Here is a 12,158-nt window from a genome sequence, read left to right on the forward strand (position 1 = left end):
ATTCGCAGATCTTGCAGATGTTTCAGTTTTTCACAGTGTGGCAAGTGCCCTTCTTTGAAGGGTCAGCAAACAGAAAAGATTACAGTTGTTTTCCTTTAACATGTGGTCTTACATAATTGCTAGGCTTGCTGCTGTGACTCCGCCCTCTCTGTTACGAAAGAGAACTATTTCTTGTGGAAACGCCAGTTTTTTTCCAAGTGGCCTAATGAAGTACTTAATAGTATGGAGGCAAGGAGATCTCATGGGAATTCCACTCCCCTTGTGATTTCTTTTTTGCTCATCTCAAGTTTCACCTTTCTCTTTATCACTTTCTTCTTACGCCTTCTTTAGTCTATTGTTTGCACATTTTTTTTCTCTTTCCCATTTTCTTCCTTTCATCTTTTCCCCATCGTATTTTATCATACCTGTTGAAATGGTTGCTGCTTGGATACTTTTCCAGCATGGAAATAATAGAATAGAAATAGATTTCTTATCTGAAATACGATGGCTGAATGATCAGAGATTTTCTGCCCAAGTTTTTCATATGGAGACTGAACTTATAATTATTAGTTGTGGGAATTTCTTTTTTCTTACCATCTCATAAAAACATTGATGCGTGTAAGCAATCGGATGTTCTGTGTTTCAGAGTAATTTGTCTCTGCCAACCACAGAGGCCAATACCACTCTGGAATTAAAAACTGCTATTCCTTTACTATTTATTATTTAGCGAATCGCCCATAGAAGAGCTTTGCACAGCTTCAATTCTTTTTCCTCATATTTTCAGGTGACGCTTACCTGTAGACAAGAATCAGAGATTCATAGAATCAGAGTATCCTGAGTTGGAAGGGACCCACAAGGATCATCGAGTCCAACTCCTGACTGTGCACAGGGCAACCTAAGAGTTAGGCCATACATATAAGAGCATTGTCCAAATGCTTCTTATACAGTGACAGGTTTGGGGCCATGACTTCCCCGGTCACATGAGCTACTGTGTATGTTCTTATATCCCCTGCATGTTTAATTCTAGGCAGTTTCCTGGTGAATGCCATGGCAAGATGGCCCAGGGAAAATTCTGAAAACAAAGGAAAGAACAGAACATCTTCTACTTGTAATTCCCCACACTCCTGGGGCCCATTGCTCAATCACGAATAGCCTTGCCTTATGCTCCCATTTACGTTTAGGGCTGGGAACAAAAATCACAAGTCACTGAAATTGGCATGTTACTGTTTGGAATGGCTTTTGCTGACCTCTGGAGCTGATGGTCACCCCTGGAGCTTTGCCGACAAAAGCAGAAGAACCTTCTTTCATTCCAAATGAACCATCTTTAACTCCTAATTTTTTTCTCACCAGCAAGACTCCCTGCAATAGCTGAAGCTTCCCACATAGGTTCTCCTCTTTGCTCCAGGAAGAGCTTCCCTATTTTATAGTTCATCACAAGTTCTCCAACTTGTGTGATGATACATCAGCCAAAAATGGCTCTGTGTTTTCCAGAACTCAGTGCTTGGCTACAAAAGGAATTGGAAGGGTTTTGGCAAGCCACTCATCAAGGGAGATCAGGAACTACTGATCTGTTCTGCATTTCAGAATGCAAGTCTTCCCTTACAACTTGTCATTTTTAGGCATTATAAACCATAGCCTGAAACTCTTTTAAAAGAGTTACTGCATAGAATAAAGAAAAGACAGAGTTAATTCCAGCAACGGCTTTGTATACATATCCATCAAAGTGAAGTTCACAGCAGTGGTCGCATCATTGTAAGGAATATTCAGAAGGGAAGGGAGTATGGGAAATTTGGATGAGGAGGAGAAGGGAACAGGGAGAAGGGAAAGTTCATGTCCCTTTCTTCCTTCTCCCAATGTGTTTTTCTAGCTATATCATAATTCTCAGAGAAATTAAAATTCTGAAGACGCATATCCAAAAATATATTTCAGGTTCTCACCAAGAAATCACATAACAGTGCTATGTCACCACACAGTGATATTGCATCAGAACGTGGTCATGTTGCAGTGCAGCCCCAGGTTAGCATGAGGCAATGTGACTGCTTTGCATAAGAAGGAATCAGTGTTGGAACACCATGACGCAAATGTCACACCAGAATGATGCAACAAGTTTGTCCAGTAGAGCAAATCCTTAAAATTGGCACCAAAACCAAGGCTGAATTCTTAGTGGACTTTATAATTTCCAGTAGGCTGGAAAAAAAATTAATGGCATGCTATTTCAAAAATGCTAGTGGACATTTTTTAAAATTCCACTGCACAAAGAGATCTAGCAAATGGCTGTCAAGCCCTGTCCTGAAGTCAAAGCCCTCCTGCTCTGGAAATCAAAATCTTCCACTGAAAATTCAAAACAGTGCTGTGGAGTCAAGGTCAAGCCAATGCTAACGCAAAGTAAACCTGGAATTCACGTGTCCACCTGCTGCCAAGTCTTAGCTCAGAACCAGTTTTGGTCCAAGGAAAGTTTTTATGTCCATTGTCAACCTGTACCCACTCACCTTTGCTTTCTGGGACACTGGGGAGGTTGAGCCCAGGCTCTGTCCTACTTTCCCACTCCCAAACTGTATGTACAGGAGGGAAGTGTGGGCTGGGTGGTATCTGCTCTCCTACCTCACTCACACCTGTGACACAGATGAGCATTAAGTAAGCCACCGTGTCACCTTTGCAGCCTCGTGCAAAAGCCATGAACCTACTTTGGGTATTACAGTCGTGTTCATACCACAAAACTCAAGAACACCTAGAATTATCCCCCTCAACTAGTCCTGTTCCGTGGCTGCCTTTGGATAGCTTTGCCTTTAATCTGTCACGACTTGCTCTCTCTCTTGCTTTTTCATATTTAGCACTGATATCTACCTGGTAAACAGAGATTAACTCTTACGGATGTGGTGCTTTGCTGTTCACAGCAGGTTTCACTCCTTAGGTTTGCCTGCTTCAATTATACAGACTTTTTCTTTTACCTTTCAATGAAGGATTGGGGTTATTTTCTCTTACTCTATACACATGAACAGATAACAGATGTGTGCATGTGTGTGTTCTATAAGTTTTTTCCAGTGATTATGATCATTTTCCATAAAGCCCTTTGTATCCCAGTACTCACCATATGTTGTCAATGGCACTTCATTTAGTACTGGTGTCGGATGCCATGCATAGCCTTGGTGTTGTGGGAAGCACAAGGCCCTAACTCGGAGGGCTCTAGGTCAGACAAACACACTACCTGTGATAGCAGTCCTCATGGATGGACATGCAGGCAATGCCATTCACACCTCTGCAGGAAACTTGAATTAAGAGCAAAAAGTGAAGAATAGTTAATTAGGAAGGTGTTGGGACTACAGCTAGACTGGGGTTAAGTATTGGAATGAAAACACTATCCTGGACAGCTTACCGACTCTTTTTCTGTTGAGATACATATTCATTTCTGCTTCTGATAGGGTAAACCCAGTTCATCAGATTAGCTGCAACTTTCTGTGGTTAGCTGTTTGATCCCAAGTTTTTACTCAGTAGTTAATCCATCAGTCCTTAGTTAAGCAGAACTGCTCTCATGTTGATTTGTGTACCTAAGGAATGAATAAAATCAAAACCTTCAGGACCTAGCCTAGTAATAATAGTGCAGGCTTGAACAGCAGCTTTTAATCTGAACACCTTAAAACACCTGGACAACAACTTCTACCTGCCACACAGCAGGGGAAAGACCATAATCTATTACCAAGACTAGTCATGGGAATAAAATCACAGAATTCACCTCAGGAAACAGCACTGGTGCTTACCATTTGTGATCCCTAGATGACTCCTATCTGATGGTGAGCTACTTCAGTACTGATCATCTCTTATACTCCTCTACAGCAAGATATGTAGCAATCAGTTCTCCATCTTCACTGGATGTCTTTTGTGTGCAGAAGGTGGGAAGTTTGTCCCAAAAGGGCAAAAAAATAAATGTTTTGTGGAAACCTGTGTATGTAAGACCTGTCACCATGAAACCTCACATGATACATAGGAGGAAAATAAATTAGTTGAGTGAGAAGAAAGCAAAAGATGAAGATATACGACATGCTGTTTAAAGGTATTTTTGTCTCTATTCCAGATAAAGAAAGAACCTACTACCCAGGTCAGTTATATGAGACTTGTCCTGCAGGAAGTTTAAGAGATTAGAAGAGATAACCAAACACGAGCTTCAACAAAGATGTGGGAAATAGGACAGATACAAAGCTGTACTTGTATCTAAATGTACTACTGGTAAATAGCGAGATACACACTGCAATCCCTTATGAAAGGGTAAAGCACGATTAGTAAGGTAGAGTACGAAAATCCCTGATTAACACCTTGTGCTTCTGGTCTGCAGAGGTGCTCAGTACATATAAGTGGACAGATATAAAAGGGAAGAAAATGAACTTTTGACAGGTATTGTTATGGAAAAACTCATGGTTGTGGGCTTTGGGAACTTCACTCAACCCCTTAAGATATCACCACGTTATTTTAATCAGGACATAGAAAAGGATCTAAACCTTCATGACTTAGGGACGACTACTCACTGATAGGTTTAAGACAGTTATGCCTACTGCAATCAAGCAAATCTTTAAGGGTTGGTTGTCTTTTACTGTCTCCTGGAGCAACTAATTTGACACTGCAGACCAGGTCTGATGAGAAATCAAGATCCATTTGAGCAATCAAGATCCATTTGAGCGGTGAAGGCAAGGCAAGACAAGACAGGGAATTTTAAGTCCTGTCCAGTAGTTGGCAGTCTGATGGTTCAGCAAACGCCAAGTATTACGACCTTGAACCCCACCTGAGCATCAATGGGATGAGCCTGCAGAGAGCAAATCAGCAGCTGACCAAAGCTCCACAGCCCACCCATAACGTAAGCTGAACATCAGTAGGCAGCAACAGCAGAGAGCAAATCAGCAACTGAGCCAGACCTCCACCGCCACTCACACTTTGATAAAAGCTGGCTAGCAGGCTGCGCTCGGTCCTTCTCGCAACGAGCAGATCAGTCGCTGCAATGGCTCAAGACGGAGTCCAGTACTGTGACTCACAGAAACAATTCATCTTATCCTCTTACAGTAAGAAGGTTCCTAAAAGGATGGCGTCTCTCCTGGAGATGAAAGAAATCTTCCGCAATGCTGATGCAGTGTGCTTTGATGTGGACAGTACAGTCATCAGGGAAGAAGGCATTGATGAGCTTGCAAAGTTCTGCGGAGTTGGAGATGCCGTCGCAGAGATGTATGTATATTTGCTGTTTACTTCACATGAACATTAGTAACAAGTAAGCATGGATAAGGTTAAATCTGTGACAGCAGTTTTACAATACCGATTAATTCATCTCTGTCACAGGAGATTATTATCATTTAAAAAAAGATGTTAGGAATAGTAAGTGGAATTAATGCATAATGAAGTAACTTTTTTTTTGAATTGTGAAGCCACTCAACAGGACTATACTGAAATAAATTCTCTAAATTAAATGTCTTTGATATGCTCAGATGAGGCCTCATCGTAACACTTGGCAAGGAACTAGCAGAACCTTATTATGAGATGGAGGAGACTGGACTCTTCACTTCTTTGAGGCAGTTGTTTCCATTGAAACTTGTAGCAAAAGTCCTGTTAATTTCAGAGAAGAGCAGCTGGCCTTTAATTTAGGAATACTGGTCCCAGTGGCTCAGATTGCTTTCACAGAGTATCAGCTTTCCTTTGCCTCGCTGGTTCTTACAAACGCACCAGTCTGTGGAGCTCTTCTACCACTGGTTGCTACCAACCTTTTCAGTGTACCAATCTTGTCGTTTACAACAGAGATACTATGGTATAACCTAGAAGCTATGGGGCCTTAACTTGTTCCTTGGCATACCTGTTAAAATAACAGCTCTTGGGAGAAGCCTCAACTTAAGTGTCACTGATTTGTTTTGTTTGGATCACAATTCAGGACCCGCAGAGCTATGGGTGGCACTGTGACATTCAAAGCAGCTTTAACAGCACGACTAGGTCTCATACGACCCTCCTACGAGCAAGTGCAAAAATTAATATCTGACAATCCACCTCAGCTAACGCCAGGAATACGGTAAGAAGAATTTCAAATGATCTAATGAAAAAGTATTCCAAAAGCACATAGCATAAATCAACAAAATGCTGTGAAGCTGAAAGAATGTGAAGCTGATATAGAATGCGTTCCATGTTGTTTGTGTACAAAGCTTAGATCAGGAGCTTATAATAGCCTGGATCCATGTTGAGTGGATAAGTATCCATATAAAAAGAAACTGTCTTAGGTATTAACTGGCATTTTGGCTGGCAAGCTGACATTCCGGCATGAGAATTAGGTGGGCATGGAAAATAATCTGCTCCACATCAAGAAGTTTTTTTTTTTTTTTTCTGAAGAGAGCTGGGAGGAGGTTTATTACGGAATAAAAACTATTCGCTTGGTCTATTCTGTAATTATATTCTCTCTCACACTTCTGCATGCAGTCACCACTGGACTCAGCTTAGGGGATCCACTTTCAGAGCTACACATTCTGTACTGACATAAAAAGTCATTAGAGGCAAATCCATACGTGCATATACACGTATTCTTTCATCTTTGGGTTTAGATATAACGTTAACTATTTCAACTGAAAAGGTTTTTCTTCCTATTCAGATTGTTTCAAACAGTTGAAAATAATTTCTTTACTATGAAACATGGCTATAGCTGTAAATCTAAAATATTTTTAGCACATACAGTTGTTTTAATACAATATTGTACTTGTATTTTCTCCTTGAAATGAATCACATGCTCAGCTTTTTCTGTAGAAGGCATAGCTAGATGCAACAACAAAGGGGGCATTGTTTCCGTGTTTAGAATCACATGACTTTCCTTTTCATTCCTTCCCTTTCTTCCTCCTTTTCTGTGTAGCCTGCTTTAAGCTTCCACTCTGCTTTTCAGTGTTTAGCATTTCTTCTGTTACTGCTATCACTTCTACTGCTTAGTGTTGTTGTATGTTGATTTTCCTGCCTCTAAAACCAACTTTTATAAAACTTTTAATTGCCATCAACTCCCGTTGATATTAACCGGGTCTGAACATTTCTCACTTTTTAATTCCTTTTCTGTAGCTGGTGCCCTTTTCTACACAGAGTATCAATGTCTTCGGGGAATCAAGTCTGAATTAGAAAAATGTTTGTGCTTTGCACACTTTCCAGCCCACTTTTATATTTTTGTGCAGTGCCTTTAGCTCCCCTGCATTCCCTGCTCTTTTTCAGCATTACAGATATCTCACTGGTTTTATATTTAGCTTCAGAAAACAATCTGAATTGGATCTGGTCTCATCTGTTCAGGGGAACTGATGTGAACAATATGAAAGTATAAATGAAACATTTCTAGGGAGCTCTGGTTTCTGAGCAACTAAATACCTGTTCATATCTAGACAGGATGGTTTTGTTCAGCTCGTTTCAAGCAAGGTATACGCACAAACTTGTGAAGAAAAGATGGAAAAGCTTCAAGCAGCTGAGAAGGATGGAGTTGGAAAGCAGCACACAAATAAACTGGAATAACAAAGTAGACGGGTGGCCTTGTTTAGGAAAGATCTATTTTAGCTTTCTTGTTATCCCTTCAGCACACCTAGATGCTGCCAGGCACTCATGCTTGGTGACTTTCTTTCTTCCCAGGGAGCTGGTGAACAGGCTTCATCAACGAGGGGTACAGGTCTTCTTGGTCTCTGGGGGTTTTCAGAGCATCGTGGAACACGTGGCCTTGCAGCTGAACATTCCAACAGCAAATGTCTTTGCCAACAGGCTGAAGTTTTACTTTAATGGTGAGATTCCCCTAACAGGTCATTTCTTTGCTAATTAATGCAATTATTTTGCGTGTGTTCAAACTGTTAGATCTTGGGCTACAGATATTGTCCAACCTACATCACCTTGCTACCAATCCTGGTAACTTCAAGACCAATCCAGCTGTCTCCAAGTGGGGAAATAGCCAAACTTCCCCCCAAAACATGAATTCAGGTCCTTTTCCAGACATATGAAATAGAGCTGTAGTTACTTTTTAATTGCAACTTGTGCCAAAGTTAAAAAGCATTACAGTTGCTGAGAGCAGTTTCATTTTCTCTCTCTTTCAAGTTTATATAATTTATTACACCTACCTGCTTTCAGAGGCAAACTTCATTTTCAGTGACTCTGAGGCATGTATGAAGACCAATGGAGACTTTTGTAGAGCTACTCTGGACTTCTTTAAGCTAGTGTAATTGAGCAGAACTGTGGTTAGTGAGCTTGGTTCTTACTCAGTGTTTCACACACTGTTCATTTATCACACTGAATGCTGCTTTTGAAATGTTTAGACCAGAATGACTGGATCAAAGTGACTGGGAAAGGATTTGACATGCTACCATACAGGGTTTCTACTGTTTGTCCTAGCATTTCAGCTCTTTGAAAACATCCCCACTGAAGACTTATGTAAAATTCTAGTTTTTATGCTTACCTTCTGATTACTTCTTTGGGATGCTGAAATTGTGAGGCTTACAGAACTGCACGTAATTAGCTGTTTTCTTGAAGAAAAGACCACAGGCACGTATCTTTCTTCATCTACATGAAAATATGCTATGTGTCTAATTCATCCTTCCACTGTTTTCTAGGAGAATATGCAGGATTTGATGAAACACAACCAACAGCTGAATCAGGGGGGAAAGGAAAAGTTATTACTCATCTGAAAGAACAGTTCCATTTCAAGAAAGTAGTTATGATTGGAGATGGAGCTACAGACATGGAAGCCTGTCCCCCTGCTGTAAGTATTAAAAAACTGGAATTCCAAATTCCCTTTGAGCAATTTGTGTGTGTGTGCAGGAAGTATGGTTTAAATTCTTTATAGGACTTCAAGGAAGATCTTCAGCACTTCCCAGAGCCTGAAAGATCTGTGTAGGTAGTTTTCTCTAGAAAGGCTGCATCATGCAACTGTTGATTTCTCTCAGCTTAGCCAGTTTCAGTAAAGGTTCCACTCTCTGAGCCAGGGTGCTAGCTCAGTCCAGCAGAAATGCAGTCTACCAACCTGTCGCAAATCAAGCTGGTACGTCTGTCTTTCCCATCTATGTTGCCAAAATAACTGCTTGCTTCTGCTCAGAGCTCCGTACAGAGGTCCTACACTCCCAAGATCACAGTTCTGGACAGTATTAAATGTTGCTAAGCATGAAGGTCTGGTGCACATTTACTTGATACCAGCCTAGCAAGAAGGTTCACCTCACTTGACACCTCTGAAGATAGCAGCCCTATCAGGGCTATTATTCAGTCCTATTATTCAGCCCTAGACAGGGTGGAATAATAATAAGAATAGAAAGACAGCTTTTATAAACAGTCATTTCACAGAGGAGGGATCTTAATTCTTTCTCATCTCTAGTGCCTTTCTCTACAAATAAGTAACTCAGTGCCCCTGCTTTGCCAATGCTGGGGGCAGATATCCTAGTGCATGGAAATGCACAGGAACAGACGGACTCTACGGGCTACTGCTGATGTGAGTTAGGACAAAGCATCCCTTAGCATTAAATATGTGCACGATCAAAGCAGCTTCATATTTGCTTAATGCTTTCTATCTGAAGGCAAAAAAACAGCAGTGGAAATTTTAAACACTGTTTTCTAAGACCCAGAAATGATGACTGTTTCTGGTTAATGATTGAAATCATGGTTAATGTTTACTCTTGGTATCTATCAAATGAGGTAAACAGAGTTAAGATAAAAAGTATAGGGATAATCGTGAGATGCTGCTTGCACGTTCAGATGTTAACTCATGCTTGAATAGTAAGGCTTTATGTTGCATCACAGCTACATTTCATTTTCAGTAAAATCTCAGATCTGAACAATCTTGAAGTTACAAGGTACTGAGACACACCTTTGCTATTAGAACTGATCTCTTAGTAACCAAAGCGGTGTAAAATTAAATGTTAACGAAGTTCCTGTTAATAAATATGAAAATGAACACGCCAAGTAAAATAGGTGAAGAGGCAGGGAGGAACATCACAATTTTAAAATCCAATCTTAAAAACAAACTTAATTGCTGAGAAGCTCCATTCCTTACACAGAACTGCAGTAACTCATGTGCCCATTCTTTCTGTTTTGCCAGGACTGCTTCATTGGATTTGGAGGAAATGTAATCAGAAAGCAAGTAAAGGAGAAAGCTAAATGGTACATTACTCACTTTGATGAACTGCTAAAGGAACTGGAAGAACGATAAATTATACAGTAAAATAATATATTTAACAACTATAAGTCAATTATACAATGTAATTAAACATATTTGTTTGCAAAGTTGTGTTCTGGACTTTTTAATGATTCTGGGTGTTGGGTGACTTCCTTCTCTGATCTGAAACTCATGTTGCAAATGGCGACATGCTACTCAAATATTTTGTAGTGAAATGGTAAGATTTTTTTAAACGTCTTTTCCAAGGTGTAAGAGGTGCAAGATGGTAAGTACTTTCCATTCCAAAGGATCTCGGAACTAGGTTAGACAGTGAACAGATAGGTAGGAAATATTACTAAATATCTCTGAGTTCATTAAAATATGGCTACAGGAGAACCTGAGGTGTCATCTGTTACTCAACATCATTGTTACTCAACCTGTAGTCTAAGACATGAGATACATGCAAATGTAAGATATATGCAATATTCATCAGCATCCTAGAAGCATATTTTAAGGCGAGTGATATAGTGCTTCACATACCTCATTAAAATACAAGCAAACTCTAAAATGTTGATTTTTTCAGATGGCCACAGTTTACTTAAGTGTTCTATTTAACAATTCCCTGCCAACCTGTAACTGTATGGAACCTGACTCGCCTATCTTTACAAAACGTCTGCTGATTAAGAAAACACTAGGAAACTTATCTGGTCTTTTTCTCTGCCTCAAGTGTGGATCAACCACCCTCAAACTGTTTGTGCCAGAAGTCTAACCTGTTCTAAACAAGTATTTCTCTGAGCTTCAGCTAATGAATCCTAGTTTCTTAAGGCTTTGTCCTTCATGGCTGCTATGTTTGATCCAAGAGGGACTTTATACAGAACTCACTTGATAAATTGTGCTTTTTTTTTTGTCAGCAAATCCCTGACAACTTTTGCAAGTATGTCTTTTTAAGCAGCTCTGCTGACACATCATGGTACTTTTCTTTCCCTGACTTATAAGAATCTCATCTGAGATAATGTAAAAAGCTTTACTTATGGCAAAATGAAAGTCACATCTTCCATCCACATAATACCATCACAAGAGAAAGATGGGTTGATAAGACATGATTTGTCCTGGAAAAAAAAAAACGCTCTATGCAGGTTCTTATATTCTGGGTGTCCCCACATTTAATTTTTTTTTTTTTGAAACTGAAGATTAGGCTGAGTGAGTGCCTTAATTCTCAGGTTCTTCTCTTCCACCCCACCATACATTTTATAGATAGGAAGATAAACAAGTGATGTGCCTACCTTCCAGAACCTCACACTGTCTCTGCAAGATAATCACTACTGGTTTATGCAACTTGCATGAAGTTTCCTTCATTTAGTAAGATTAAATCAAGGTGAAGTGATCTTTTCCAATTGTTCAAGCATCGCCAGCAGTTAAAACAAACACTGGTTGCCCATTCTGCTACATCATCAGAAAAGATACGTGGGAAAAGGGTATTAATAGAGTCACGGATAGTGATGAACGGCAACTCTCTGTGATGCCATCTCATGTTTTCAGCAAAAAGCAGAGACAATAATAAGTTACAGCAGTATTTAAATATTAAAGAAGTACAGTGATTAAAAAAAAAATCTAGAAGCAAACTTGTAATGGCTTCTTAGAGAAAAGCAGAGATATAAACAGCTATACTGAGTATCTGTAGACAGAGCTTAAAAACCTTCACAAAAGACAAGACAGACAACGGTTGGCAGGATGCTCACCAGAACACTTCTGGGAGTATTAAACATGATCTCTTTTAAATTCTTCCTGAGAAAAATCCCAGCCAGCTCCAAGGGCAGCCCATGTACAATCATGCTTTTGTTTAGGAAGGAGTGCATGGATAGAGCAAGTGTAAACTCTTTCTGCTCTCATTCAGTCTATTCCTCTGCCATTCTACAGTTATGAAGCCAAAGAGAAGTGCTTCTATTTGCTGCAGTCTTCTACTGAATTAAAAGGCCACTAAAAAAAACAACTAAAATCCAGCTAATCAGCTATAGCTGCAGGCCCTGATCCTACAAACGTTATGACATGCTTCAAGTATATGTAATTCCACTAA

At 39.9% G+C, this 12,158-nt stretch overlaps 1 protein-coding gene across 1 annotated transcript; it reads left to right on the forward strand.

Annotated features, from left to right (window-relative positions):
- Positions 1-4,857: 4,857 nt before the first annotated feature.
- On the forward strand, positions 4,858-10,212 carry PSPH (phosphoserine phosphatase). The gene is made up of 5 exons (XM_083806610.1): positions 4,858-5,184; positions 5,879-6,013; positions 7,588-7,733; positions 8,553-8,701; positions 10,028-10,212. Exons 1-5 carry the CDS (start codon positions 4,964-4,966, stop codon positions 10,136-10,138), a joined length of 762 nt encoding a protein of 253 aa, XP_083662736.1. The 5' UTR covers positions 4,858-4,963; the 3' UTR covers positions 10,139-10,212.
- Positions 10,213-12,158: the final 1,946 nt, after the last annotated feature.

Source organism: Anser anser (genome assembly GCF_964211835.1).
Source record: "Anser anser genome assembly, chromosome: 20".
NCBI classification, from domain to species: domain Eukaryota; kingdom Metazoa; phylum Chordata; class Aves; order Anseriformes; family Anatidae; genus Anser; species Anser anser.

Excerpts from the sequence above, each read along its gene's own strand:
- PSPH (XM_083806610.1), top strand. The coding sequence starts at position 4,964 with ATGGCTCAAGACGGAGTCCAGTACTGTGACTCACAGAAACAATTCATC. Across the intron at positions 5,185-5,878 it reads GGAGATGCCGTCGCAGAGAT|GACCCGCAGAGCTATGGGTG; the intron begins GTATGTATATTT and ends ATCACAATTCAG. Across the intron at positions 8,702-10,027 it reads TGGAAGCCTGTCCCCCTGCT|GACTGCTTCATTGGATTTGG; the intron begins GTAAGTATTAAA and ends CTGTTTTGCCAG.